The sequence below is a fragment of the Chaetodon auriga genome, chromosome 11, assembly GCF_051107435.1.
Source record: "Chaetodon auriga isolate fChaAug3 chromosome 11, fChaAug3.hap1, whole genome shotgun sequence".
In the NCBI taxonomy this organism is placed as follows: Eukaryota; Metazoa; Chordata; class Actinopteri; order Chaetodontiformes; family Chaetodontidae; genus Chaetodon; species Chaetodon auriga.
In genome coordinates, this window is record NC_135084.1 from 24,000,745 (window position 1) to 24,026,290 (window position 25,546).

The 25,546-nt window shown below is 45.8% G+C and overlaps 1 protein-coding gene across 4 annotated transcripts; it reads left to right on the top strand.

Annotated features, from left to right (window-relative positions):
* ubr2 (ubiquitin protein ligase E3 component n-recognin 2) lies at positions 1–24,968 on the top strand. 4 transcript variants are annotated; one of them, XM_076742807.1, is made up of 46 exons: positions 1–102; positions 1,828–2,108; positions 2,531–2,609; positions 3,366–3,479; positions 4,291–4,421; positions 4,827–4,965; positions 5,575–5,637; positions 5,928–6,048; positions 6,135–6,242; positions 6,624–6,712; positions 8,336–8,434; positions 9,131–9,294; positions 9,393–9,492; positions 9,619–9,747; positions 10,132–10,315; positions 10,549–10,610; positions 10,898–11,008; positions 11,486–11,551; positions 11,906–12,022; positions 12,141–12,204; positions 12,448–12,572; positions 12,683–12,735; positions 13,307–13,409; positions 13,486–13,534; positions 14,118–14,272; positions 14,920–15,022; positions 15,409–15,518; positions 15,869–15,952; positions 16,042–16,223; positions 16,375–16,583; positions 16,674–16,767; positions 16,932–17,093; positions 17,665–17,753; positions 18,127–18,187; positions 18,500–18,648; positions 19,024–19,079; positions 19,911–20,007; positions 20,116–20,183; positions 20,599–20,737; positions 20,833–20,923; positions 21,368–21,501; positions 21,737–21,845; positions 22,204–22,338; positions 22,478–22,648; positions 22,902–23,003; positions 23,243–24,968. In XM_076742807.1, exons 1-46 carry the CDS (start codon positions 19–21, stop codon positions 23,382–23,384), a joined length of 5,277 nt encoding a protein of 1,758 aa, XP_076598922.1. In that variant the 5' UTR covers positions 1–18; the 3' UTR covers positions 23,385–24,968. The 4 variants fall into 4 exon arrangements, with proteins under 4 accessions (XP_076598922.1, XP_076598924.1, XP_076598923.1 ...); XM_076742809.1 differs by having other exon boundaries at positions 21,371–21,501; XM_076742808.1 differs by lacking the exon at positions 8,336–8,434 and adding an exon at positions 8,508–8,606.
* Positions 24,969–25,546: the final 578 nt, after the last annotated feature.

A 25,546-nucleotide genomic window follows, 5' to 3' on the forward strand; every position in this document is an offset into this window, starting at 1 on the left:
AGAGCAGAGGGAGGAAAGATGGCGGCATCCCAGTCCGAGAGAGATCTACCGTCCGCTCTATGTTCTGAATTCCTGAATTTCTCCGCCAAAGACACCGCGTCGGTAAGCGGCTGCTCGTGTTGTGAGTCTTAGAGACTCTCACCTGTACTGTCGCTGCGTCACACTCACCTCTTTCACCTTAGAACGACATGTTTAGCCGTTAATCTGCCTTCGGCTCGGCTTGTTTTTCAGCCAGTTAGGCTCCACGGAGCTAATGCTAATGCTAAAGCTAGCTGGGCTGCTGGGAGTGATCTGTAAAACATCTGTACGTGAGATTAAAGCTGTCAGAAACAGCTGTTGTTCGTCTGTCAGTCCGAGCTGACAGCCGAAACGCCAACTGTTGATTTTATTCAATAACACCTGCGTATTTTTACCGTTAAAAACTGATATTGAACGGTTATTTCACATTATAACCGTCTGTAAACATCACGGCAGTTTAACTGCCATCCTGGTGTTACACAGAATCCTGTGACGCTTCACGTTCTGAGACACAAGTTCAGATAAACTAACAGTGCAGACGTTTTCCTCAGCTTTTGACTCACACATTTTATCAGACATGGAGCTTAAATTAAATGTAGATGAGATCCGAAATAGTGATGCGCTGAAGTCTGAGAGAGTAAAATATGAAGACGGCAAGTGAGGTGCAGACACCTGTGCAACAGCACAGTTTGTGCTTTCACAGATGTCAAAACGAGTGACTTTGTAGCATCTGAATATGTTGTTTTGTTTGCAGCTACATCTGTGTCATTGGATTTTTGTTTACACATCATCAACAAAATCATATAAAAATAACGTGCGTGATGAAAGTTAAATAAAAGCATTGGCTGTAGGAGTACGCACGTGCAGTGCTCACAGAGTGTGGCGTAACACCAGTCAGCTGTTAGCTGATGTTAGCTTGCTGCTTGATAGGGGAACATTTACTACTTTCACACACAGATTCTGAAAACGTTTTATTATGATGGTGCATGTTGTCAAGTGTTTATGAGCTCGTAATGTGACACTTATCAGTCTAAATTAACCTGTTATTATCATTACTGGTACTATTCTATTCTCCATACCATCATGTGGGAACTACCTGATAAAGGTGGATGATGTGGATAAAGAAGCATTTTGTTATGTAACTTTACGTAATGACATTTATATAAATTGTGATACAGGACAAACAAAGAGGAGAATATCTGTTTGTGGTAAATCCAGTGAATTAGATATTTCAGGGTACATCGATGGAAAAAAATCCAATATTACTAAAACCAGTCCTGCCTGTACTGATCTGCTCTGGTATGTTTCCAGGTCAGCAGCTTGTTATGTGACTGTCAATGTAGCAGTGTTAGCTCAGAGTTAGCCGTTAGCTGGGTGTTAGCTCAGAGTTGTGTTATCCAGGTCAGTGTGTCACTAAGCCCCAGCAGGAAACTCTGTGAGAACAGATTAGCTACTGACAGGAGTACTATGTACAGCACAGAACTACTATAGAACAGTACAGGAGTACTACGTACAGCACTGTGAAGGAGTACTATGTACAGTGTAGGAGTACTACATACAGTACAGGAGTACTACGTACAGCATAGAACTGCTATAGGACAGTGCAGTATGTACAGTGTAGGAATACTACATACAGTACAGGAGTAGTACGCACAGTACAGAACTAATATAAGACTACAGGAGTGCTATGTACAATACAGAACTACTATGAGGCAGTACAGGAGTACTATTGTACAGTACAGAAGTACAGTACAGGAAAAAAAGTCATTGCTAAACCTCACAGCTCCTCCTTCTCTTCCTCCTCTTCAGCGGTGGCTGGTGGCGGCTGACCTGCAGCAGGAGGTGTATCGTCACCTGGCCGTATATGTACCCAGAATCCTTTGCCAGGGTCCCAGCGGGGGCAGCAGCAACAGCAGCAGAGAGGAGCAGAGGGAGGAGCTGGCCTGTCAGCTGCTCCTCCTGGCCCCTCTGGAGTGGCTCCTGCTGGGGGAGGAGCCGGCCTCTGGCCTGGCCCTCCTGCAAGAGAAGAACCAGCCATCACCGCTGTGTGGACATGTGTTCAAGGTGGGAGAGCCCACCTACTCCTGCAGGTAACATGCTAACACACACACACACTGACACACTTATATACACACGCAGCTCACCTAGTCTGGCTACAAGATATACAAAAACTGGGGACCGCCAGCCCCCCCCCCCCCCCCCCCCCCCCTTCTTATTAAAGCAGGTAACACGCTCATAGAGGCTCTGTTCAGGTGTTCACTGGAATCTCTCTCTCTCTCTCTCTCTCTCTCTCTCTCTCTCTCTCTCTCTCTCTCTCTCTCTCTGTCTGTCTGTCTGTCTGTCTCTCTCTCTCTCTCTCTCTCTCTCTCTCTCTCTCTCTCTCTCTCTCTCTCTCTCTCTGTGTCTGTCTGTCTGTCTGTCTCTCTCTCTCTCTCTCTCTCTCTCTCTCTCTCTCTCTCTCTCTCTCTCTGTCTGTCTGTCTCTCTCTCTCTCTCTCTGCGTGTGTGTTTAGGGAGTGTGCAGCTGACCCGACCTGTGTTCTGTGCATGCAGTGTTTTCTGGGCAGTGTTCACAAAGAGCATCGATACAGGGTGAGTACACACACACACACACACACACACACACACCAACCAACTGGTTGACGTGAGAGCTGAAATGTGACACACTACAGCATCCTGCAGCTGTCACAGTGACACACCTGCCAGCTCCGCCCAGCTGCTCTGATGGCCGCATACATGATGCATACACTTTAATGCACACACAGTAACACACACACACATCTACACAGTGAGCGAGTGGCGTGTTAATGACATCACAGCGTGCAGCTGCTTTGTGCTCTTCTTCTCTGAATGCTACTTCCACTCTTTTGTTGACGTTGCAGATAAATTGAAACACATATTTCAGGCCACGAGAACACGTCTGACACTTGTGTGAAAGGTCAGCTCTGGACAGTGTCCAGACGTCATGGGAGGAAACAGCTGTAGTGTCTCTGCTGTATGTTCAGGGCTGCAGTGTGATGCAGCATCCAGCTGCCTGAATGTCTCGTGATCTGTTCTGCGGGACTGTGGTCATGTGACCTTAGAGCCACAGCTGGAGGTGATAATGAACCAGTTACATCTCTGTCGTTCTCATTTGGAACCTTAAAGCTCCTTTATAACATAGTTTTGCTGTTTGGAGTCTTTTGGTTTGAACTCGTCCTGTGAAGCAGCTGTTTCTGTTCGTGTGGAAGTTCAGATAAAAGAAGAGAATCATCAAACGTGATGAAGTACTGTTGTACTCCCATTGTGTATTTTATGACCCTGTGTCTTACTCTGATGTACGTACGTTTGTGACTGTGTGTGTTGTAGATGACCACGTCAGGAGGTGGAGGTTTCTGTGACTGTGGAGATGCTGAAGCCTGGAAGAAGGGTCCTTACTGCCAGAAACACACACCAACAGCCAGCAACAGAGACACAGAGGAGGTGAGACACATGCCTGTCTGTCTGTTTGTCTGTCTCTGTATATGTCTCTCTCTGTGTCTGTCTGTCTGTCTGTCTCTGTACATGTCTCTCTCTCTGTCTTTCTTCTCTGGTGCTTTACTGTTTATTCTGATGGTTAGCTTGTTGAATTTGATGTTAGCACGTTCTGTAGCTAATGTGGCTAGTATCATCTACTGTATCCTCACAGCCTGGAGTGTTTGATATTGAGGGACAGTCAGAAACTGTGTGAACATTCAGCCTCATTTAAAGAACCAGAGCAGCAGGTTTGGATGTGGAAACTGTTTTTTCAGGTAGCTTTTTGTGTCGTCACTCATAGCCAGAGCTAACATTAGCTCCACACTTCATCCTGCAACACGAGTTCAGCTGGTCTGTCGTTACAGGAAAGCCTCCTCTGCTGCTCTGTATGTGTGTCTGTGTCTGCAAATGTGTTGACAGACTGTTGGACTTATAAACTTTGTGTTCAGTCAAATAAATGCTGCTGAATGGATCACACTACATTAATGAACCTACGTTGTGGGTCAGGTTACTCCTTCAAACACATGCAGGTCTAATCCTCACTTTCGTTCCTGCTTGGAGGCGTAAACACGTCTGTTTTTTGATCATGTTTTCTTTCTTCTTCATGTTTCCTTACATTGTTTATAGAGTGAAACGAGGTACAATCATGTTTTGCATTTTCTCTGTCTGACGTTTTAAAGTGTTTTGTTTAATTTCTTGTGAATCGCTGTCTTTGTGTCTATTTTGTATCATCTTGTGTTTATTAGAAATAAAGTTTCTTTTCATTCTTCTTCTTCAGGATCCAGTAGCTCAGCTTCCTGCTGACATGGTTGCCCGTGGTTACAGCATCTTCTCCATCATCCTGAAGTATGCTGTGGACATGCTGACCTGGGAGCAGGAGGACCAACTGCCTGCAGGACTAGAGCCACCGTATGCGTGCGCACACACACACACACACACACACACTACCTGCTTATGGACACCTCGAAGGGTGTCAGGTGTCAAAGAAACAAAGGACCGTTCATTTATATTTTCATACATATACATGCAAGTTCTTCACAAGCCATTTCCATGGTACCATCTGAGTGTTTAGGTGAAATACCTGGCCAAACTTCTCCGGATGGTCAAACAAGGAAACTCCCACACTCATGGTTGGGATGTTGTGGTTCATGGTCAGCATCTTTGACCAACCCTGACTCAGCAGTTTGTGTCTCACTCTAACAGCACATGATGCTGGTAATTAAAAAATGTTTTACTGTATAATGTACTGATACTTCCTTTTTGTGTGTGTGTGTGTGTGTGTGTGTGTGTGTGTGTGTGTGTGTGTGTGTTCAGGGACAGAGGAGACACCTACTACTGCATGCTGTTTAATGATGAAGTCCACACGTACGAGCAGGTGATCTACACTCTGCAGAAAGCCGTCAACTGCAGCCAGAAAGAAGCCGTTAGCTTCGCCACCACTGTGGACCGAGATGTCAGTACTCTCGTTATGTACATATAATATACTGTGTATTATTCTGAATGTTAAATATACATTATATACATTACTCTCATTATATACAACCCTGATTACAAAAACAATTATGACAAATTGTAAAACATCAATCAAACAGAAAGTGACAACCTGCCGATCCTTTCTGACATAAACTCATCTGAAAACAGCACAAAGACGATATATTTAATGTTTGAGCTCATCAGCTTCATTGATTGTTGTAAATATCTGCTTAATCTGAATCTAACGCCTGCAACATGTTTCAAACAAGTTGGGTCAGGAGCAACTAAAGACTGGGAAAGATGTAGAACGCTCCAAAAACACCTGTTTGGAACATTCCACAGGTGAACAGGTTGATTGGTAACAGGTGAGAGGATCATGATTTGGTATGAAAGGGGCATCCTGGACAGGCTCAGTCGTTCAGAAACGAGGATGAACCGAGGTTCACCACTTTGTGATTGGATAAAGGAGATTACTACATGGACTCAGGGTTGTACATATTACTCATCACACTCATGTATACAGTACATATACACGTTCATTACTCTCATTACACATATACGCATTAATTGTGTGTATGTGTGTGCGCAGGGCAGGAAGTCAGTTCGATATGGAGATTTCCAGTTCTGTGAACAGGCCAAGTCTGTTATAGTGGTGAGTGTCTGCCTCCATATTAACCTGACTGCTAACCTGGTCACTGCGCTGACCTGCTGACTACCTGTCAGTCCACTGAATAATTATTAGTATTATTATTATTCTGACAATGTGAAAAAGAACAATATGAAGAGATGAAGATAATGTGAGTGAGTGTGGTGAAGACTGGACAGGTGGACTCAGCCTCAGTCAGCTCTTCTTGTCTTACCCTTTGTGGACAATGGAAGCTGAATTTGCTTTACAAACGTATTCACTGTCCGTCTCTGCCTCCCACCACCAACCCGGTTCAGAGGAACACCAGCCGTCAGTCCAAGCCTCTCAGGGTGGAGGTGATGCACTCGTCTGTTGTTGCTCATCAGTGTTTTGCTCTGAAGGCGCTCAGCTGGTTGGGACAGGTCATCCAGTACTCTGGTATGTATGGACTTCATTACCCACAATCCCTCTGAATGCCTGTTAGTGTGGCTGTACGTACTGAGCGTTGACATACTGTGTTCCAGATGGTCTGAGGAGGATCCTGTGTCAGGTGGGCCTGCAGAGAGGGCCTGAGGGAGAAAACTCCTCGCTGGTCGACCAGCTGATGCTCAATGACTCCAAGATGTGGAAAGGTGAGAACACGAACATACTACGGCTGCCAAAAATGGCCAAAAATGATGTTTGAATACATATATAATATGAATATCAAAGTGACGTCATGCGTGCAGAGTTTACAGTCAGTGTCCATGTGTCCTGGAATATTTAGAATATTGATTGACAGCCCTGTATGTACACGCATATATATGTATGTATACATATATGTATATACATACACATTACACACACGTATATGTACACATACACACACATTTCACATCCACACGTCACGAGTCTGTCAAACTACCTGATGAATTGTTGGCTGTTTGTGCTAAATGGAAACCATCAACTGGTGCAGGCAATTTATTACACAGAGATAACTCAGACAGGTAACTCGTCTGTCTGTCTGTCTGTAGGAGCGAGGAACATCTACCACCAGCTGCTGATGAACAGCCTCCTCATGGACCTCAAATACAAGAAGATCTTTGCCATCCAGTTTGCCAAGGTAGCACACCTGATCAGCACACCTGATCAATGTACCTTATCAACACTCCTGATCAACACACCTGATCAATATACCTTATCAACACTCCTGATCAACACACCTGATCAATATGCTTGGTCAGTTTTTCACAAAGCTGTTGAAAGAAGAGAAAGGTGACATCATCATGACATCATGTTTCATCAATGGTTTAATTGACCGTGCTGAATAACTGAGAAGTTATTGATCAGTTATTCAAACTGTTCTGTCATGAGCTCTGACATGATGTGATGTCAGAGAGGATCCATAACGTCACCGTTTGTTGTTCTCACAATCACATGTAAATATTAGCATGCTTTCAACGTTCCTGTCAGTCAGTTCATTCGAGGAGTATGATGTCATCATGATGTCATCGACTCCATAGAACCTGACTGGTGCATCAGCTGGTCGGTGTGATCGCATAGGTACAGAGCAAGGGTGACAGGTTTTCAGCTTTTCCATCACACCACGTGACCTTCATCATGATGAAATGGTGGAAAGCTCCAGGACAGCCACCGAACGCACCATGAATTTGTCAAAGGCTCCGTGTCCTGTAACCATTCAGCGTGTTGTTGTTGTCCCTGAGCTCGTCTCCTCAGGCGCTCAGGTTTTTCTGTTGTGACCTCCTGAGTTCTGGTCGATGTTTTTGAGCCTGGGACGGCCCAGATTGGTCTAGGTTAGCCTCCTGTTCCTGTGACAGCATCTGGTCACCTTAGAGGCAGAGTGCATCATGATCTAAGAAGATCTTTGTGTGCAGCAGTTTGACATCCATCCGGAAAAGTTCTAACTTTTTTTGCCAGCTTCACTGCATCAGTAGTGCATCAGCTCTCTGCCTTCAGACCAGAGGTCCCCCATGTGGGGTTTGGTCCCCACAAAGGGTCGCAAGATATATCTGAAGGGTCATGAGATGTGGCTTAGGACGAGTGCGTGAAAATGAAAGCCACTGGGATTGAACTGGTCACAGTGGGCAGACACTAACCAGTGACAAGGTGTCGATGGCTTTTAAAGGGACAGTTCACCCCGTAATCAAAAATACATGTTTTCCTCTTACCTGTAGCACTGTTTACCTGTCTGATTGTTCTGGTGTGAGTTGCTGAGGTTTGGAAATGTCTGCCTTTTCTCAAATATAGTGGATGTCACTCTACTTGTAGTGATCAGAGAGCGCAGAATACTTTTGAATTGTCTGTCTGGAGACGAGCCGGATACTCGTGATAATCCACAGATTATCGTGGAAGGAAGCATGAACGAGTGGCTGAGAGCCTGTGCAGTGATACGGTTGCTGGGTGTCGTGGCGGTGGGTAAGAGGAAGAATGTGTGTTTTGGGTTTTGGGTTGAACCGTCTCTTTCAGGGGTCAGCAGGTAAGCAGACGAAGTGCTGCTTTAGACGGAGGTGTAGTCTCAGTGATCTGCTCAGCGTCATCAAACAAACTGTTCAGGACTATTTTCAGCGTCGAATGAATCCACATTAGGAGCTCTAGTGAGTGTGGGGCAGCAGGACGCTGTGAGTCCTGAGTCAGAATAAGTTGTGACGGGTGGATGGGTGGGTGGGGTGTCGGCCCGGCAGCAGCGACCTCTGACCCAGAGGTGAAATGTCGTCCCCCCCTCTAGAACTACAGACGCCTCCAGACAGATTTTATGGAGGACGACCACGAGCGAGTGGTGTCAGTGACCTCATTGTCTGTTCAGCTCTTCACCGTCCCGACCATGGTGAGTACTGCTCCTCCTCTGCACCCCCACACACCTGTCTCTCTCTCTGCCTGTCTCTCTCTCCTACTGGTAGAGCTATGAACGCTTGCAGTGTGACTACGTGAGAGACGACCACGACCGTGAGTTCTCCATCACTGACCTGTCAGTACAAATATTCACCGTCCCGTCGCTGGTGAGTTCAGTCTGTGACACTGTTGGTGTCGGAGGTGAGAAATGGAGGGAGGTGTTCCTCACTACAACTGTTCATCATCCCACCGCCTTTTTTTCAACATCGCTGATCACTGTTTGCCTCACATGATTAATGTTTGATTAAATATGATCAATTTCAGTCATTTTTTTCCCCAAATAATCCAAAAATTCAATGCAAAGGAAACATATACTCACATTTCTATGCAAACATTAATGTGTCTAACACCGAGCCATCAGTAATTTTGAATTGATATTATTTATCTGAACGTATTGATACCTGTTTTCCAGGTAGATACCTTACCAGGAGCGTGCAGTCCTCCTGATGCCATATCTTTATCATTTCTTCAGCTAATGCTAGTTTATTATTTTCTGTCACAGTTGAAAATTCCTCCATCAAGGTGAAGGAGTTAAACCTGTGTTGCTGTTCACGTAGTAAATTATACTATGTGATAAAATCGTCTTGCCGTGTGTGTGTGTGTGTGTGTGTGTGTGTGTTGCGTGTTGCAGGCCCGGATGCTGATGGTGGAGGAGAACCTGATGACAACCATCATCAGGACATTTGTGGATCACCTCCGTCACAGAGACCTGCAGGGACGCTTCCAGTTCGACCGCTACACCGCCCAGCAGGCCTTCAAGTTCGGACGAGTGCAGAGCCTCATCGGAGACCTCAAGTTAGGGCTAGTTTATATACCAGTTACATACCAGTCTGTATCCCAGTTTACGCATCATTAAATATTGTGTGTGTGTGTGTGTGTGTGTGTGTGTGTAGGTACGTCCTGATCAGTCGTCCTTCTGAGTGGACCGATCAGCTCAGACTCAAGTTTCTAGAAGGTCTGGAAGCTTTTCTGGAGCTGCTCAAGTGCATGCAGGTAACACACACCTGACACTTACCTGGACAGGTATACCCTGTCTGTCTGCCTGCCTGCCTGCCTGCCAGCCAGTCTGTCTTTTTGTGACCCTGCATCTGTGTGTATGTGAACCTGTCTGTGTGTCAGGGTATGGACCCGGTGGTGAGACAGGTGGGGCAGCACATAGAGATGGAGCCTGAGTGGGAGGCAGCGTTCACCCTGCAGATGAAACTGACTCACATCATCTCCATGATCCAGGAGTGGTGCTCCACTGATGTGAGACTCTCTACTACTACGACTACTACTGCTACTACTACTACACACAAGTACCTCATACAGTGTGTAGTGTTCATTGTTCAGCGCTAAGAGTTCATTAAAGCTCCACTCAGGTGTGTTTAAGACTCATTTTACTGAGGGAAATGTTGATTTCAGGTGATGCTCAGTTACACTCCAACTCAAACTAGAACACATCTGTGTTGATCACTGATTGATCATTTTTGATTGGTGTTTTAGACTGAAACAGTAAGACATCCAGGTGAACACGTGGACAGCGTGTTTGTCTGTCCACATGTTCACCTGGATGTTTCTGTGTGGTCGTGTACACTTCAGCGTGACTTCAGTCTGACTGTTTGACTAAACGATGTTTTCTGTGTGCTTCAGGAGCGCGTATTGATCGAGGCCTACAGGAAGTGTCTGAGCGCACTCAGTCACTGCCACAGCAGCCTTCCAGACGGCGAGCAGCCAATCAGCTTGAGTCTGGCCGGTCACTGTGTGGAGACGTTCAGGTACCAGGTGTCTCAGGACAAAGTGTCCATACATCTGCCGGTCTGCAGACTGCTGGCAGGTAAACACACACAGTAACACACTCAGTCAGGATGATTTTATTGATCATTTCCATTTTCTCATGAATAAAGTGAGTAGTTTCCTGTTGTCTGAGGGTTAAACATTAACACAGAAACAGCCGTCCTGAATCAGTGACGGTCAGAGCAGAGCGATGAGGAGGCTGTAACCTTCCTCACATCAACACACACACAGTGGAAACACACCTCAGTACTTGTTTTGTCCTCCTTTTATCAGGACTCCATGTTCTCCTCAGCCGGACAGAGGTCGCCTCTCGCTTCCCTGAACAGCTTCCTCTGGTCAGTAACCTGTCTGCCTCTCTGTCTGTCTCTCTCTCTGTCTGTCTGCCTCTCTCAAGGGTCACACACAGGTACAGGTGGGCAGCGTGTCCCAGGCATTAGCGTGTTAGCTTACTGCTGTGAATGAACTGATCACTCATGGTTCATCGGTGCCAGATCTGCATCATTAGTTCATTATTGGCTGACATTAGAAACCATGGACATTGATTGTGTTCACCTGTTCAACAGGTGACACCAGAGTTAATGTGTGCGTGTGTGTGTACGTGTGTGTTTGTGCGCGTCCTCAGGGTGAACTCAGCCCTCCTCTCCTGATTGAGCTCCCCCTACGCTGCCTGGTCCTCTGTGCCCAGGTGCATGCTGGGATGTGGAGGAGGAACGGCTTCTCCCTGATCAACCAGGTGAGTCGATACCTGGTGATCAATACTGAAGTGATCAGCTGCCGGGACAGTCAGTTTGTCACCGACAGCAGGGGACATCCCATAATAGACATCCATAATATGGTTCCTCATATAACAGCATTTTTACTGGATAACCCAGAGATGGTTTTGATTAGTTGGTGTTAATAAAGTTAAACTGTCAATATTCGAGGTCTAAAGATCATTTTTTCTTGCTGAATAACTGACAGGCTGGTGAACGGACATCATTCACCAACATTCATCCAAATCAGGATTTAAAGTTTGTGATTTAACATCACATCAGAGACCATATTCACATTTCTGTAATAAAATCTTTGATGTTGTACCAACATAGATGACATGTTGTGTAAAAGCACTTTGAACTGCGTTCTCAGCTTGTCTCTTCATGACCTATAAATAAAGTTATGTTTATGTCAAAGTAACAGTGAATGACGTCATCAGTCCGTTTGTCTGTTTCAGATTTATTATTATCACAACGTCAAGTGCAGAGTGGAGATGTTCGACAAAGACATCATCATGCTGCAGGTACAAACACACACTACTGACCACTGACTCTGCTGACATCCACTGACTCTGCTGACATCCACTGACTCTGCTGACATCCACTGACTCTACTGACATCCACTGACTCTGCTGACATCCGCTGACATCTGCTAACAACATAGTTCAAAACATTGATTGAACAGGGGTTGTGCTTTATACTCAAAGGCACTGTAAATTTATTAAAAGGGAAGTCATTAGTTATCTTTGTTTCCAAATTCAGTATGTGGAGTTAGCAGTATGTGGACATGTTGACTTGACCGAACCCACCTGTCATCTGACACCAGGTAGAGTTTTAGTCTCTGAAGTTTTTTGTTTCTGGTTCTGTTGTCCATGCAGGCGGGGGCGTCCATGATGGATCCAAACCACTTCCTCATGATCGTCCTGAGCCGATTTGAACTGTTTCACATTTTCAGCTCTGCAGACTGCAGGAAGAGATACAGAGAGGCTAACAAGGTCAGTACTGACTCTATTGACAGTGTGACAGACTGCAGGATGAGATACGGAGAAGCTAACAAGGTCAGTACTGACTCTGCTGACAGTGTACTGACGCTGTGCTGTCTGTGTGCGACAGGATGTGGTCCAGCAGCAGAACACTCTAATCGAGGAGATGCTTCACCTCATCATCATGGTTGTCTGTAAGTCTGTCTGTGCTGCTTTAACTTTATTTAAAAAGAAATGTACAAACATTTCAAAGCAGATTTAGAGGAACAGTGAAATGTGGTCTCAGGTCAACATTTCAAAGTATCCAATACTTTGGTTTATGACGAAATACCTGCAGGGCTAAAGACATTACTGTCATCCTCAGCTGTGCTTTGTGTTCACTGCTGATTAGATAATGAACTGTCAGTTAACATGTGTGTGTGTGCACCTGTGTGCAGGTGAGCGTTACGTGTCAGGTGTTGGCCAGGTGGAGCCCTTTGATGAGGTCAGAAGAGAAATCATCCACCAGCTGTCAATCAGACCAATGGCTCACAGTGAGCTGGTGAAAGCCCTGCCAGAGAATGTGAGACACCTGCCTGCTTACCTGTCTGTCTGTCTGTCTGTCTGTCTGTCTGTCTGTCTGTCTGTCTGTTTACCTGCAGACACTTTATCTTTGACTGTTTCTCTCTTCAGGGTAACAAGGAGACGGGTCTGGAGCGAGTCATCGACAGCGTGGCTTCATTCAAGTCAGCCTCCTTCTCAATTCTTACTTTCACCATAAATACACATCCACCTTAACAAATCAACAGTCCACCTTAAATACACATCCACCCTCACAGATCACCAGTCCACCTTAAATACACATCCACCTTAACAATCACCAGTCCACCTTAAACACACATCCACCTTAACAAATCACCAGTCCACCTTAAATACACATCCACCCTAACAGATCACCAGTCCACCTTAAATACACATCCACCCTAACAGATCACCAGTCCACCTTAAACACACATCCACCTTAACAAATCACCAGGCCACCTTAAATACACATCCACCTTAACAAATCACCAGTCCACCTTAAACACACATCCACTTTAACAAATCACCAGTCCACCTTAAACACACATCCACCTTAACAAATCACCAGTCCACCTTAAGTTACACCAAACGGTAATTCAACATTCAGTAAGAGAAGCCAGATGTTACGTTACTGACTGTAGTGCTGTGTGTATTTGTACTGTGTTTACCAGGAGTGACAGGTGGAGGTCTGTAGTACTGACTGTAGTGCTGTGTGTATTTGTACTGTGTTTACAGGAAGCCAGGTGTGACAGGTCGCGGTCTGTATGAACTGCGTCCTGAGTGGAACAAACACTTCAACTTGTACTTCCATCACTACAGTAGAGCTGATCAGTCCAAGGTACTCACCCACCGATCATGGTATTGATCACGGTATTGACCTTTTAGCCATTGATGTAACGGTATGTGTGTTGCAGGCTGAGGAGGCTCAGAGGAAGTTGAGGAGACAGAACGGTGAGGACACAGGTAAACGCACAAGAAGTAACGTGTGTGTGTGTGTGTGTGTGTGTGTGTGTGTGTTTTAATGTCAGCGTGTTGATAACTCTGCGCAGTGGTTAGCTTAATGTTAATATTAATGTTAATGTTATTAAGCTAACGTTAGCTGGGGAAGCTTACCCTGTCTAACAAAACACACGTCAGTCATGTGAGCTCACCCTGTCGGAATGCTAGCTGATGCTGAAGATGTTAGCTTTATTTTTTCCAATTCAAAATTATTGTTTTCTGGGTTGGTTTGTTTTCAAAAGTCCTCGGACTGAAGAAACGCACACCCAGCAGACCGTCTGTGGTGACGTTAAATGTAAAGGTGATAATAGAGTCGACTCAGAAGCTGCTGACTTTGACCTCGGCTGCTGTTTCACGCTCTCCTCGCTGTGCTCTCAGGAGCATATTTGATCTGCTGCAGACGTGTTTTGACTCTTAAACTGTTGTGGTCTGGGTAACGTTGTACTGACTCTGTCCCTCTCTACTGTCTGTCTGTCTGTCTGTCTTTCTGTCTGTCTGTCTGTCTGTCTCTCTCTCTCTCTGTGTCTGTCTGTGTATGTGTGTGCAGCCCTGCCCCCCCCTGTGCCTCCCCCACTCTGTCCTCTCTTTGCTAGTCTGGTGAACCTCCTGCAGTGTGACGTGCTGCTGGCTGTAGAGGGCGCTGTGCTGCAGTGGGCAGTGGAGCCCAGCGGGGGAGGCTGGACGGAGTCCATGCTGCAGAGGGTAAGACTCACACACAGTGTGGACATGAGTGTGGACGTGCAGGTAGACAGCAGGTCAGTGGGAGACCTGGTTTTACATGTCTGAGAGCTCATCAGCTGGTTCTGGTGTGTCCTCTGTCTCTGTTTAGCCTCCTGAAATGGAGAGGGGAGGCTGAAACAACTAATCGATTCATTCCATTAAAATCACTCATGAATATTTTTTATATACTGTCAACAAATTAGTTAGTTTGGTCTGTGTTTTGTTGCACAGCATGCACTGTGGTTAATTACCACAGCTAACCCCCCTGAAGAAGCTATTGTAAAGCTAACACCCCTGATAAGCTTCATTTGTCAGAAAATGAAGATAAAAGTCTAAAGTCTAAAGTGAATCCTGTATTTCTTCACCACAGAAACTTGAGCCATATCTGATCAAATATAATATATTTATTCTGAAAATCAAATGAAAATGTTTAAACCAGCAGGTCTGAGGTCAGTCTGAACCAGGCTTTCATTTTGACAGGCAGATGAAGATTTTCATGCCTTCAGTTTGATCCTCAGGGGCTGCCGTAGTTTGATGACATGACAAAATGACATGGAAATATGCAGTGGGTGACGATAATTGTGTTAACTGTGTACTCCCTGTGTGTACTCTGTGTATTGTGTGTACAGGTGCTCCACCTGGTGGGCATGGCTCTGCTGGAGGAGCACCAGCAGCTGGAGAACAGCAGCGGAGACGATGACATCACCTTCAGCTACACCAGCAAGATCACACGTCAGTACACACAGATCAACCAATCACTTGATTTCTAAATTAGCTAATTTCTTTGATTGATCTTTTGCTAAAACCCTCCTCCAAACAGCTACAGTCCAATCAGAGCCTTGTAACTGTGGCCAGGCGCCAGCAGGCCTCAGACTTTCATGCTTGTCCACATGTTGATGTGGTCTGTGTGAGGCTCTATCTGTATCTCAGGCCGCCGTCTTCTTTGTAGTCCGTCTGAAACCTAAAACTCAAGAGCAACCGTGTGAGGAATCAATCAAACTTTGTCTTTAATGTAAACTCAAAATGTTAGCATCTCTGCCTACGGGCGTACTACCTACAGCAAGCGTTCTGACTGTGGAAACAGATTTTTGAGTTTGTGTGTGTGTTTGTGTGTTCAGGTCCAGGTGAAGCTCCCAGTACTTCAGGAAGTGTCCTGGCTCTGTTGGAGAGTCTTCAGAACGCTCCTCACCTGGAGATCCACAAAGACATGATCACCTGGATCCTCAAGGTAAAGCCTGATGTCAGTCTGTACAGATGAGTTACCAATCTGTATTTCATCTACCTGACGTGATCCTAAAGGTTCGGTTCACTCAGATCACGTTGTTCCATCAGAAATCAGTGCTTTTTGTTATGACCTGAAATGAGGTTAACGTCTGAAATACGTGGCGTGCTGCGTAGGCGGGCCGGCAGGCGTGTAGCGTAGCTGCGTGGGCCGGTGTGTCATGTAGGCATCCCAGTCGGCTGGAGCAGTTCCAGTTCACTTCATGAAGACCAAGTTTGTGGTAGAAATCTTCAAACTTTGATTTGGATCGTCTGGATGTTTCTGTTGTTGATGTAGAAGTTTGTTTGTGTGTGCAGATGGTGGCAAATATCAAAACGATGAGAGAACGATCGTCCTCCATCTCCACCGTCACAATCAGCCAGGGACAAGGAAAAGAGGAGGTATGACACAAACTATGAGGAATGAAAGGAGACTGACATGAAGAAGAGTGGTTTGTTGAACTACTCCCGGTGGTGTTGTCTCTGTGCAGACAGTGCGAGACAAAGACAAGGCGGAGAGGAAGAGGAAGGCAGAGATGGCTCGGCTCAGGAGGGAGAAGATCATGGCTCAGATGTCGGAGATGCAGAAACATTTCATCAACGAGAACAAAGAACTGTTCCAGCAGAGTCTGGAGGAGCTGGAGGCCTCCACGTCTGCTGCTGCAGAGAACAGGTACACCACTCCTTACCTGTCCACACCTGTATGCACCACCATCTGAGAAATTTCATTGTTCTTGAAAATGAAAATGTTTTCGATGAAGAAACGCAGCAGAGTTCTCACAGGTCTCACATTTACTTTCCTCTCCTTCCCCCTCCCCTCCCAGTCCTCCCAGTATGGAGCTGTCCTGTGTTTCTCAGGTGTGTGTCGGTCCCAGGAGGGTGGGCGGAGCCGAGCGCCGTCAGCTGGTGACCTGCATCCTGTGTCAGGAGGAGCAGGAGGTCAGAGGTCATGGCAGAGCCATGGTACTGGCAGCGTTCGTCCAGAGGTCGACGGTTTTGTCCAAAAACCGCCGCCGCAACCTGCCCAACCCAGGTGGGTGGAGCCTCACTGTGACATCATCAGCACAGCAACCGATCAGTGTTAATCAGTGTTGATTGACAGATGTGTGAATGAATGTTTCAGAGCATCACGACCCTCTGTTCATGCACCCTGACCTTTCTCTGGGGATTCACACAGCCAGCTGTGGACATATCATGCACGCCACCTGCTGGCAGAGGTAAGACTAGCTGTCAGTTCACGGGACTCATTCAGAGGACAACAAATCAGCCAACATGTCTCTGATAATTAAACAACTGGAGCCATTTTCACTCTTATAAAGGTAAAAAATAATCCAAAGACTTACTGTGTTCTGTGTGTGTGTGTGTGTGTGTGTGTCTTCAGATACTTTGAGGCAGTGCAGCTGAAGGAGCAGAGACGTCAGCAGCGTCTTCGAGGTCACACCAGCTACGATGTGGAGAATGGAGAGTTCCTGTGTCCGCTGTGCGAGTGTCTGAGCAACACTGTGATCCCTCTGCTGCCACACACACACACACCTGACCACAGGTACACGCACACACCAGACCACCGGTACACACGCACACACCAGACCACGGGTACACGCACACACCTGACCACAGGTACACACACACACACCTGACCACAGGTACACGCACACACCAGACCACCGGTACACACGCACACACCAGACCACGGGTACACGCACACACCTGACCACAGGTACACACACACACACCAGACCACCGGTACACACGCACACACCAGACCACGGGTACACGCACACACCAGACCACCGGTACACACGCACACACCAGACCACGGGTACACGCACACACCTGACCACAGGTACACACACACACACCAGACCACGGGTACACGCACACACCAGACCACAGGTACACACGCACACACCAGACCACGGGTACACACGCACACACCAGACCACAGGTACTCACACACACCTGACCACAGGTACTCACACACACCTGACCACAGGTACACGCACACACCAGACCACGGGTACACACACACACACCAGACCACGGGTACACGCACACACCTGACCACAGGTACTCACACACACCTGACTGTCTCTCTCTCTCTCATTTTCGCTCAGTGTTGATCATCCCAGTCTGGAGGCGTGGCTTAAAACGACCAGTCAGCAGGTGGCAGCCCTGCACTCTGCCCACAGGAAGCAGATTGACGGTCAGTCACCTGTAAGACGTTTAGAGGGCGGAGTCTCGTGATGTGTGTCTGTGTGTATTAATGTGCATATTAATGAGTGATGAAGAGGCGGTAACCTTCCTCATATAAACACATGAAGCTACCAGAAATGTCTGATCCCCATCATGTTTTCATCGTTTAGCCTTTGACTGCAGCCCTTTGAATGAAGTCGTCTCATTGTTTCTCTTCTTCTGTGGTGGTTTAATGGCACCGACCGGGGAATGAGCTCCACCTGCTGTTTGTCTCCATCAGTGGATCAGATTCACTGAGCAGGATGGAGCTACATGTGGATGAAACCTGACCTGTGTGTGTGTGTGTGTGTGTGTGTGTGTGTGTGTGTGTGTGTCTCTCTCAGGTGTAGCAGAGGGGGCGGGGCCTGGTGTTCCTGAAGGGTTCAGAGTCGACTTTATTCCACAGTGAGTCAGCAGCTGCTTGTATTGATCCTGATCAGTGCTGTTGCAGTTAGTGCTGTTATTCAGTGGATGTATTGATGTGCAGTTCTTCCTCTTCACACTCTGTTATTGATCACTCATTTCAGTATAGAACAGCTGACATATTAGCATATTAATATGCTGATGTTAGCATTTACAGCAAATACAGCATCACAGAGCTGCTCTGACTCTGGACTGTCCACCTGATTTAAAGAACAACAGTGCTGCTAAATTCTGATGTTCACCTGTGAGAACGCACCTGGATGATGTCAGCAGTGATGTCACTGTCTCTCACAGGAACCCGTTCTCCAGCAGCATCAGTGAGATGATCACCACCTTCAGCATGTCCACATACAAGGTGGGACTGAAGGTGAACCCCAACGAGCAAGACCAGAGAGTCCCGGTGCTGATCTGGTCCACCTGCGCCTACACCATCCAGAGTATAGGTACACACACACACACACACACACACACACCTGAGAGATACACACACACACATTTTTGCCACTATCCCTGTGAGAACACCGGATGTGACCAATATGACAGAAAATTTCTATCACGGTATTATTTATTTTATTTTTTTTTACAGTGACAGTATTATTTCACAGTATTCCAAAAATAAAAGGGATCCGACAGTCAAACCTCAATTTCACTCTACGAACACTGTCAATAAAAACACCTGAAGAAAGAAAAGATGGTTAAGAAACTCTGTGATAACATAACATTAACATGTGTGCACATTAGCGTGCACGTGCAGCCCCACACACACACACCTACACCTGAGAGAGCAGAGGTCGTACTGACAGTGTGTTTCTTTGCAGAGCGCCTCCTGATGGACGAGGAGAAGCCGCTGTTTGGAAGTTTACCTTGCCGACAGGTAACACACTCTGTACAGAACAGGTTAAGACAGACGGGCCCTCCGATTGGTGAAGAGGGGCAGATGGGCGGGATGTTTAAAATCCCACTGGAGAAGGACGAGTCTGCGTCCAGCTTTCTTTGCATATGTCATTACCGCACCATCCAGCTGATGGATCAGAATCCAGCTGATTGATCAGATGCTTGTTTTTTTTAGAAATACAGATTTGTGGAAGATGAGAACTTTTAGAGTCTGAATTCATTCAAGCCAAATATTCTGTTTCAGTTCATGTGTACAGATCAGTCCAGATTAACTAAATGAGCTCAAAGTGAAAGACACACTGAACAAAAACAAAACAAAAAGTTTTGCTTTTGTTTATTGTGTTATTGTGTTGTCTTATTGTGTTAAAATCCCCGTCGATGAGCACTTCTCCTTCGTCTGTCGTCTGTCAGTGTTGTGTTGGAGTGTTGGATAAAGCAGCACATTTTGTAGTTCCTTTTTATTTTGACCAGCCCAAGGCTCACCTGTGCTCTACAGCACACATCTTAACAAATGTGAGTCAAATGTGAGAGAAATACAGAAAAATCTTTCATCTTTCACTTAAATCTGTGAAAAATGTGAGCAAAAGCAAAAGTGTTTTTTCATGTTTGTTCAGTGTAGAAATATAAAGGAGGACCTTCTGTCACCTGTTGCCTACATCATGACTGACAACAGAAGGACAGACAAACAGTAAACAAAGATTACCAGAGCAGGTGAATCTCAGTCATCTCACCTGACTGTATGTTCTGACTCTGTGTGTGTGTGTGTGTGTGTGTGTGTGTGTGTGTGTGTGTGTGTGTGTGTATTGTACAGGACGACTGTCTGAGCTCTCTCACCAGGTTCAGTTCAGCATGTTGGACTGCAGCTACAGTGACAACAACACACACACACTTCATCAGACTGCTCTCAGGTACACACACTTACCCACAATACACAGTTTACATATCCAAGCATACACAGACAGTGATTGACAGTTCTGTATGTTTGTAATAAGTGTGTGTGTGTGTCTGTTTTGTAGCTCTGGTTCCAGACTCGCAGGTAGAAAACACTCCATGCATCCTCGACATCGACATGTTTCACCTGCTGGTGAGTTTCATCACTTCTCATCCAGTTTACATCTAGTTCTGTTCTGTTTCGTGTCCTGTTTACATCCATTTCATTCACTTCCAGCTAACTTTCACTTGATGCCAAGTTCAAAGTTAGTTTGATTCCAGTTAACTTTCACTGCGTCTCCAGTTTGAATCCAGTTACCTTTCACTGTCACTCCAGTTTGAATCCAGTTAACTTTCACTGCGTCTCCAGGTTGATTCCAGTTAACTTTCACTGTGACTCTGTTCGAATCCAGTTACCTTTCACTGTCACTCCAGTTTGATTCCAGTTAACTTTCACTGTCACTCCAGTTTGATTCCAGTTAACTTTCACTGACTCCAGTTTGAATCCAGTTAACTTTCACTGTGACTCCAGTTCGAATCCAGTTGTCAGTGTGTTTTTCTCTCTGCAGGTTTACTGTGTGTTGTCCTACAGCTCGGTTCACAGTCTGGACCAATCAGGACGGAGCGTGGTCGACTCGGCCCACCTCCACCTCCTTCACCTGGTCACTGTGGCTCACCTGGTTCAGATCCTGCTCACCTCCACCACAGGTGACTGACTCTCTCACACACACAAGACACACATGTTGAGATGTGCAGGTGTCTCTTTCTCACCTGTCTGTCCGTCTCTACCTGTCTTTCTGAAGAGGAGGTGTGTATGGACCAGGACAGTGTGGGATCAGAGGAGGAGGAGCTCACCTGTCAGCTCTACAACACGCTGAGGAAACACCTGAACAGGTTAGTGTGCACTCACACATACATGCACACACACAGGTGAGTCACCTGCCAGGTGTTCAACAGTCATCAATATCAAACAGTCAGATTTAATGTTGAAAGAGTGAAATATTGAGCCAACAAAGGAAAAGAAATCAGAAATCAATAAGCATGACAGAATTAACAGATTAATTCATCTAAATCAAACAATAAACAATAGATTAATAGTCAAGAAATAGATGAAGAATTTTAAATATTCTGTATTTATTGATCTCTACATATTTAATAATTTAACCATTTTTAATAATCAAACATTTTGATCAGTTTATGTTTAATAAATTCAACTTATATCATACATAGATTGTTGTGTCACTTTGGGTGCTCTGAACAGCTCAGTTTATGAAAGATCACAGTTTTGAATGTAACTAACTGTGTGTGTGTGTGTGTGTGTGTGTGTGTGTGTGTGAGCAGTGTTTTACCTGAAGTAACCTCTGGGTGGCAGTTGTTTCGATGTATTAAAGTCGGCGTCCTGCCATTCCTCCGAGCTGCTGCCCTCTTCTTCCACTACCTGAACTCTACAGCACCACCTGCTGACCTGCTGGGTAACTACACACACACACACACACACACACACAGTAACACACCAACACAGTACATAAATAAGTTCACACGTCAACACAAGTGTTCTCTGTATATATGCAGTGTATACATATATATAAATATAAGAAGATATCTAGTGGTATATAGTATAATACACAATATAAAGAATATATTGAAATACACTATGGATATGATAAAATGTGTGTGTGTGTGTGTGTGTGTGTGTGTGTGTTGTAGTTACAGGTCCTGGTCAGTGGGAGGCGCTGTGCAGCTACCTCAGTCTGCCCTCCAACCTGCTGCAGCTCTACCAGAGCCAACACACACTTCTGGAGCCACTCATACACAGGTAACACACACACACACACACACACACACACATACACACAAACACACAAACAGATAGACTTCCATTCATCACCCTTTCCTAAGTACATTGTGTGAACACACACTGTGTGAGCAGAATTGTGTCCCCACAGCATGAGTAATAACACCACACACACGTTGGTATTTTCAGACACAGTGTAACGCAGGTGTTCACCTGGTCGAGATCAGGTGACTGAAGCATCTGATCGATATCACATTCACACTCATCAAAGTGATCAGTGTTCGATCTGGATTCACTGCATTTCTGCCTAATTCAACACATCCATACTCACACACTCAACATGACACTGCAGCTGTGTGTGTGTGTGTGCGCGCTACAGGTGGTGCTGTCATCCGGGTGTGAGACAGACGCTGCAGGGGGGTGGAGTTAGCGTCAGGTACCCAAGAGAGTCGAACCAACTGATCGAACTGCCAGAAGATTACAGCGTCCTGATCAACCAGGCGTCCAGCTTCACGTCAGTACACGCTGAGTACTCAGAGTACACACTCAGCACACAGTGTACACACTCAGTACACTCATTCTCTGATACACAAACACTCACTGTCAGGTCAGTAATGGTTTGTTTCTCTGCACCACCGGTATGAACTGTACAGGTGTCCTCGCTCTGGAGGCGATAAGTCTCGCGCTCCCACTCTGTGTCTGGTCTGCGGCTCCATGCTGTGTTCTCAGAGCTACTGCTGTCAGACCGAGGTGGACGGAGAGGACGTGGGAGCCTGCACCGCCCACACCTTCACCTGTGGAGCCGGCCTCGGCCTCTTCCTCAGGTAACGCGCCTGCAGCGTCTACCTTTACTTGTTCGTGTTTGGATGATTGTGTTGTTTTATGTTCGCGCATGATGCTCGACTCCATCATTAGCGTTAGTTAGCTAAGCACAGCCTCATAGAGTCACAAGCATGACTGTAGACTCATCAGGTGATTATTACTGCCACTGAAGTGTGTGTGTGTGTGTGTGTGTGTGTGTGCGCGTGTGTGTGTGTCTGTGTCTGTGTCTGTGTGTGTGTGTGTGTGCGTGTGCAGGGTCAGAGAGAGTCAGGTGTTGTTTGTTGCAGGTAAAACAAAGGGCTGTTTCTATCCACCTCCGTACCTGGACGACTACGGAGAGACAGACCAGGGCCTCAAGTAGGTGTTCACACACACACACACACTCTGTTTACGTGTTTACGTATGTGTGTGTCCATGTATTACTCAGGGGTTCAGGTTCAGGTGAGTCTCCAGGAAATGAATGTAAGTAAGAGTAAGAGTGTAACTCTGTGTGTGTGTGTGTGTGTGTGTGTGTGTGTGTGTGTGTGTGTGTCTCTCTCTCTCTCTCTCTCTCTCTCTCTCTCTCTGTCTGTACGTGTGTGTGCACCCACCTGCAGGCGGGGGAACCCCCTCCACCTGTGTGTTGACCGTTACAGGAAGATTGAGCGTCTTTGGCGTCAGCACGGCGTCGCTGAGGTCATTGGTCACGCTCAGGAGGCCAATCAGACACTGGTCGCCATCGACTGGCAACACCTGTGATGTTAGGCTCCGCCCACCCCTGGTCAGAAACTTGTGATGATTGGCTCTTTGCCCCACCCTTTTTTGATAATAACTCCTTCCTCCCAACCAATCGGCTTCCTGCAGCCCAGCGCTGAGCTCAGATCAGCTTTCAGGGATTTTTTCAGGACTTTTGGTTTTTTTGGTTTCTGTTTCATGGAGGCTTCTGACCTTTGACCTCTGAGCAATCAGAGAGAGGCAGTGACACTGACAGGAAGTTTCTGTTTAAGTTGTTTAATTCAGATTTTCTTCTGATTTGAACTTTCGTTCTTGGAGGTTTTCTGATTTTCTGTGAATCTTTAAATCTTCTGCACCAACACATCCTAAAGTGAAGCCCCGCCTACCTGCTGCTGTCACTCACAGGGTGATTGACAGGTCGCTTCAGGCAGTTTTAGATCAGTGAACACACGTCTTAATTTACAGTCTGTTTCCTCTGAGCACGACATTTCTGATCTCAGTGTGACATGTGAGCAGTGATTTCACTTTGTGATGAGAGTGAAACAAAAGATTGGCTGTTTTAGAAAAATATGGCATAAAAGTCATAAAAACTGAGGAAGAGAAGTCGACTACGACTCCCAGGGTGCATTTCACCAACACGCAGCCAATCACAGAGTGTCACATCAACAGCAAGCTGAAGCAAAAGATGACGCTGCTGAGAAAACTGATCAGACATCCAGCTGTTTTCATCAGTTCACTGACAGCTGCAGCAGCCGAGGCTCATGGGTATTGTAGTTTTTCAAGACAGAACTTAAGCCTGTGTGATGGTGACGTCGCTGCATCAAGTCACATTCAGAAGTTCCATCAGAGAAACATCTAAAATAAAGAATATGAGGGGGGGAGATTTCGAGCTGCAGCAATCGCCTGTGACAGATTTGATTTGAGAGTACAATTTAATATTTTCTTAATTATTTACACAAAAATGACTAAACTGAAGCAACATGCAGTGACAACAGGAACAGACTCTGAAGGCTTTTATTGTGAAATCTCTTCCTGTAGCATTTTCACAGCAGCAGACTCCCAGAGTTCAGAGCGTCTCCTGCAGAAATTATCAGTGACACACAAATATCCATATCATCATCACCTTCTTTGTGTCTTATTGATCAGTTTGATTACCGCACATATCACATCTGTGTATTGATTAGGAATGGCTTCAGTTATTTTAGGTTAATTTTAGCATTTTATTTAAAGAGTCTTGTGTGATGTCACTTCCTGTTGAATTGAGTTGAACGTTGTTTTTTATGGCTTTGAGTTTGTGACGTGAGACAAACAGAAACATCGTGAACAGGCAGAAACAGAAATCTCCTTTATTTATTTATTTATTAGTTTGTTATAAAAATCTGATTTTCTTTCAGCGAGTGAAAAACTTTGTTTTCTTTGTTTGCGTTCAGTTTATTTGTAGTTTCAGAGAATCCAGAATTTGTTTTTCAGATGAAGCAGCGTGTTCACAGCATGTTGCCTCCTCACGCTGCGTCATTTAGCACAGCTCTCGTGTTAATATGTGAATTCTTGTATAAATGAGTCAATGTACAATATTGTATAAGAAAACCAATAAAAACTTTAAAAGGACTTTGTTTTTCTGTTTGTTTGAACATCAACCAATCAGATCAATCTATTCTCCTGATAGTGGCACCAGAGGACAAATCAGTAAAGTGAAAAAGGGTTCATCATCTGAAGTTCTGACATCTCCCTCTGGAACAAAAGTGTTAGATCATAATAATTAATAATTAGAACCAACAGAAAAGCTGAGCTGTTGGTGTGGAGCTGCAGAGCCGAACGGTGAGGCTGAACGTTTGTGTTGATTCTTCAAACACTCGTCTGACGTCAGTGATGATGAACGCAGCTTGATGCACCTGATGCTGCAACTGTGGACACGCCAGAAGTCAGCGGGCCCACCGGCGGCCATGGTCGGTCTTTTGTCGGCACAATGTCAACGTGAGGAAACATCCTTTACGTCAGCTTCTGCTCCAGTAACACTGAGACAAAGGATTATTTGTCAACACTAACAAAAACACCATCAGACAACCAGTTTGGTGAAGAGGCTCCCAGTTTGACCTACGAAGGACAACGAGGATCACGTTACACTTCCAGAGCAACAGAAACATCAGGAGGAGGATGAGCTCCAGCTGACCTCTGCAGTGACGTCA

Bases quoted from the DNA above. Each gene is read 5' to 3' on its own strand.
- ubr2 (XM_076742807.1), top strand. From the start codon at position 19: ATGGCGGCATCCCAGTCCGAGAGAGATCTACCGTCCGCTCTATGTTCT. The intron at 6,713-8,335 runs GTAGCACACCTG...CCCCCCCTCTAG, and splicing joins TTGCCATCCAGTTTGCCAAG to AACTACAGACGCCTCCAGAC. The intron at 11,552-11,905 runs GTACAAACACAC...TTGTCCATGCAG, and splicing joins AAGACATCATCATGCTGCAG to GCGGGGGCGTCCATGATGGA.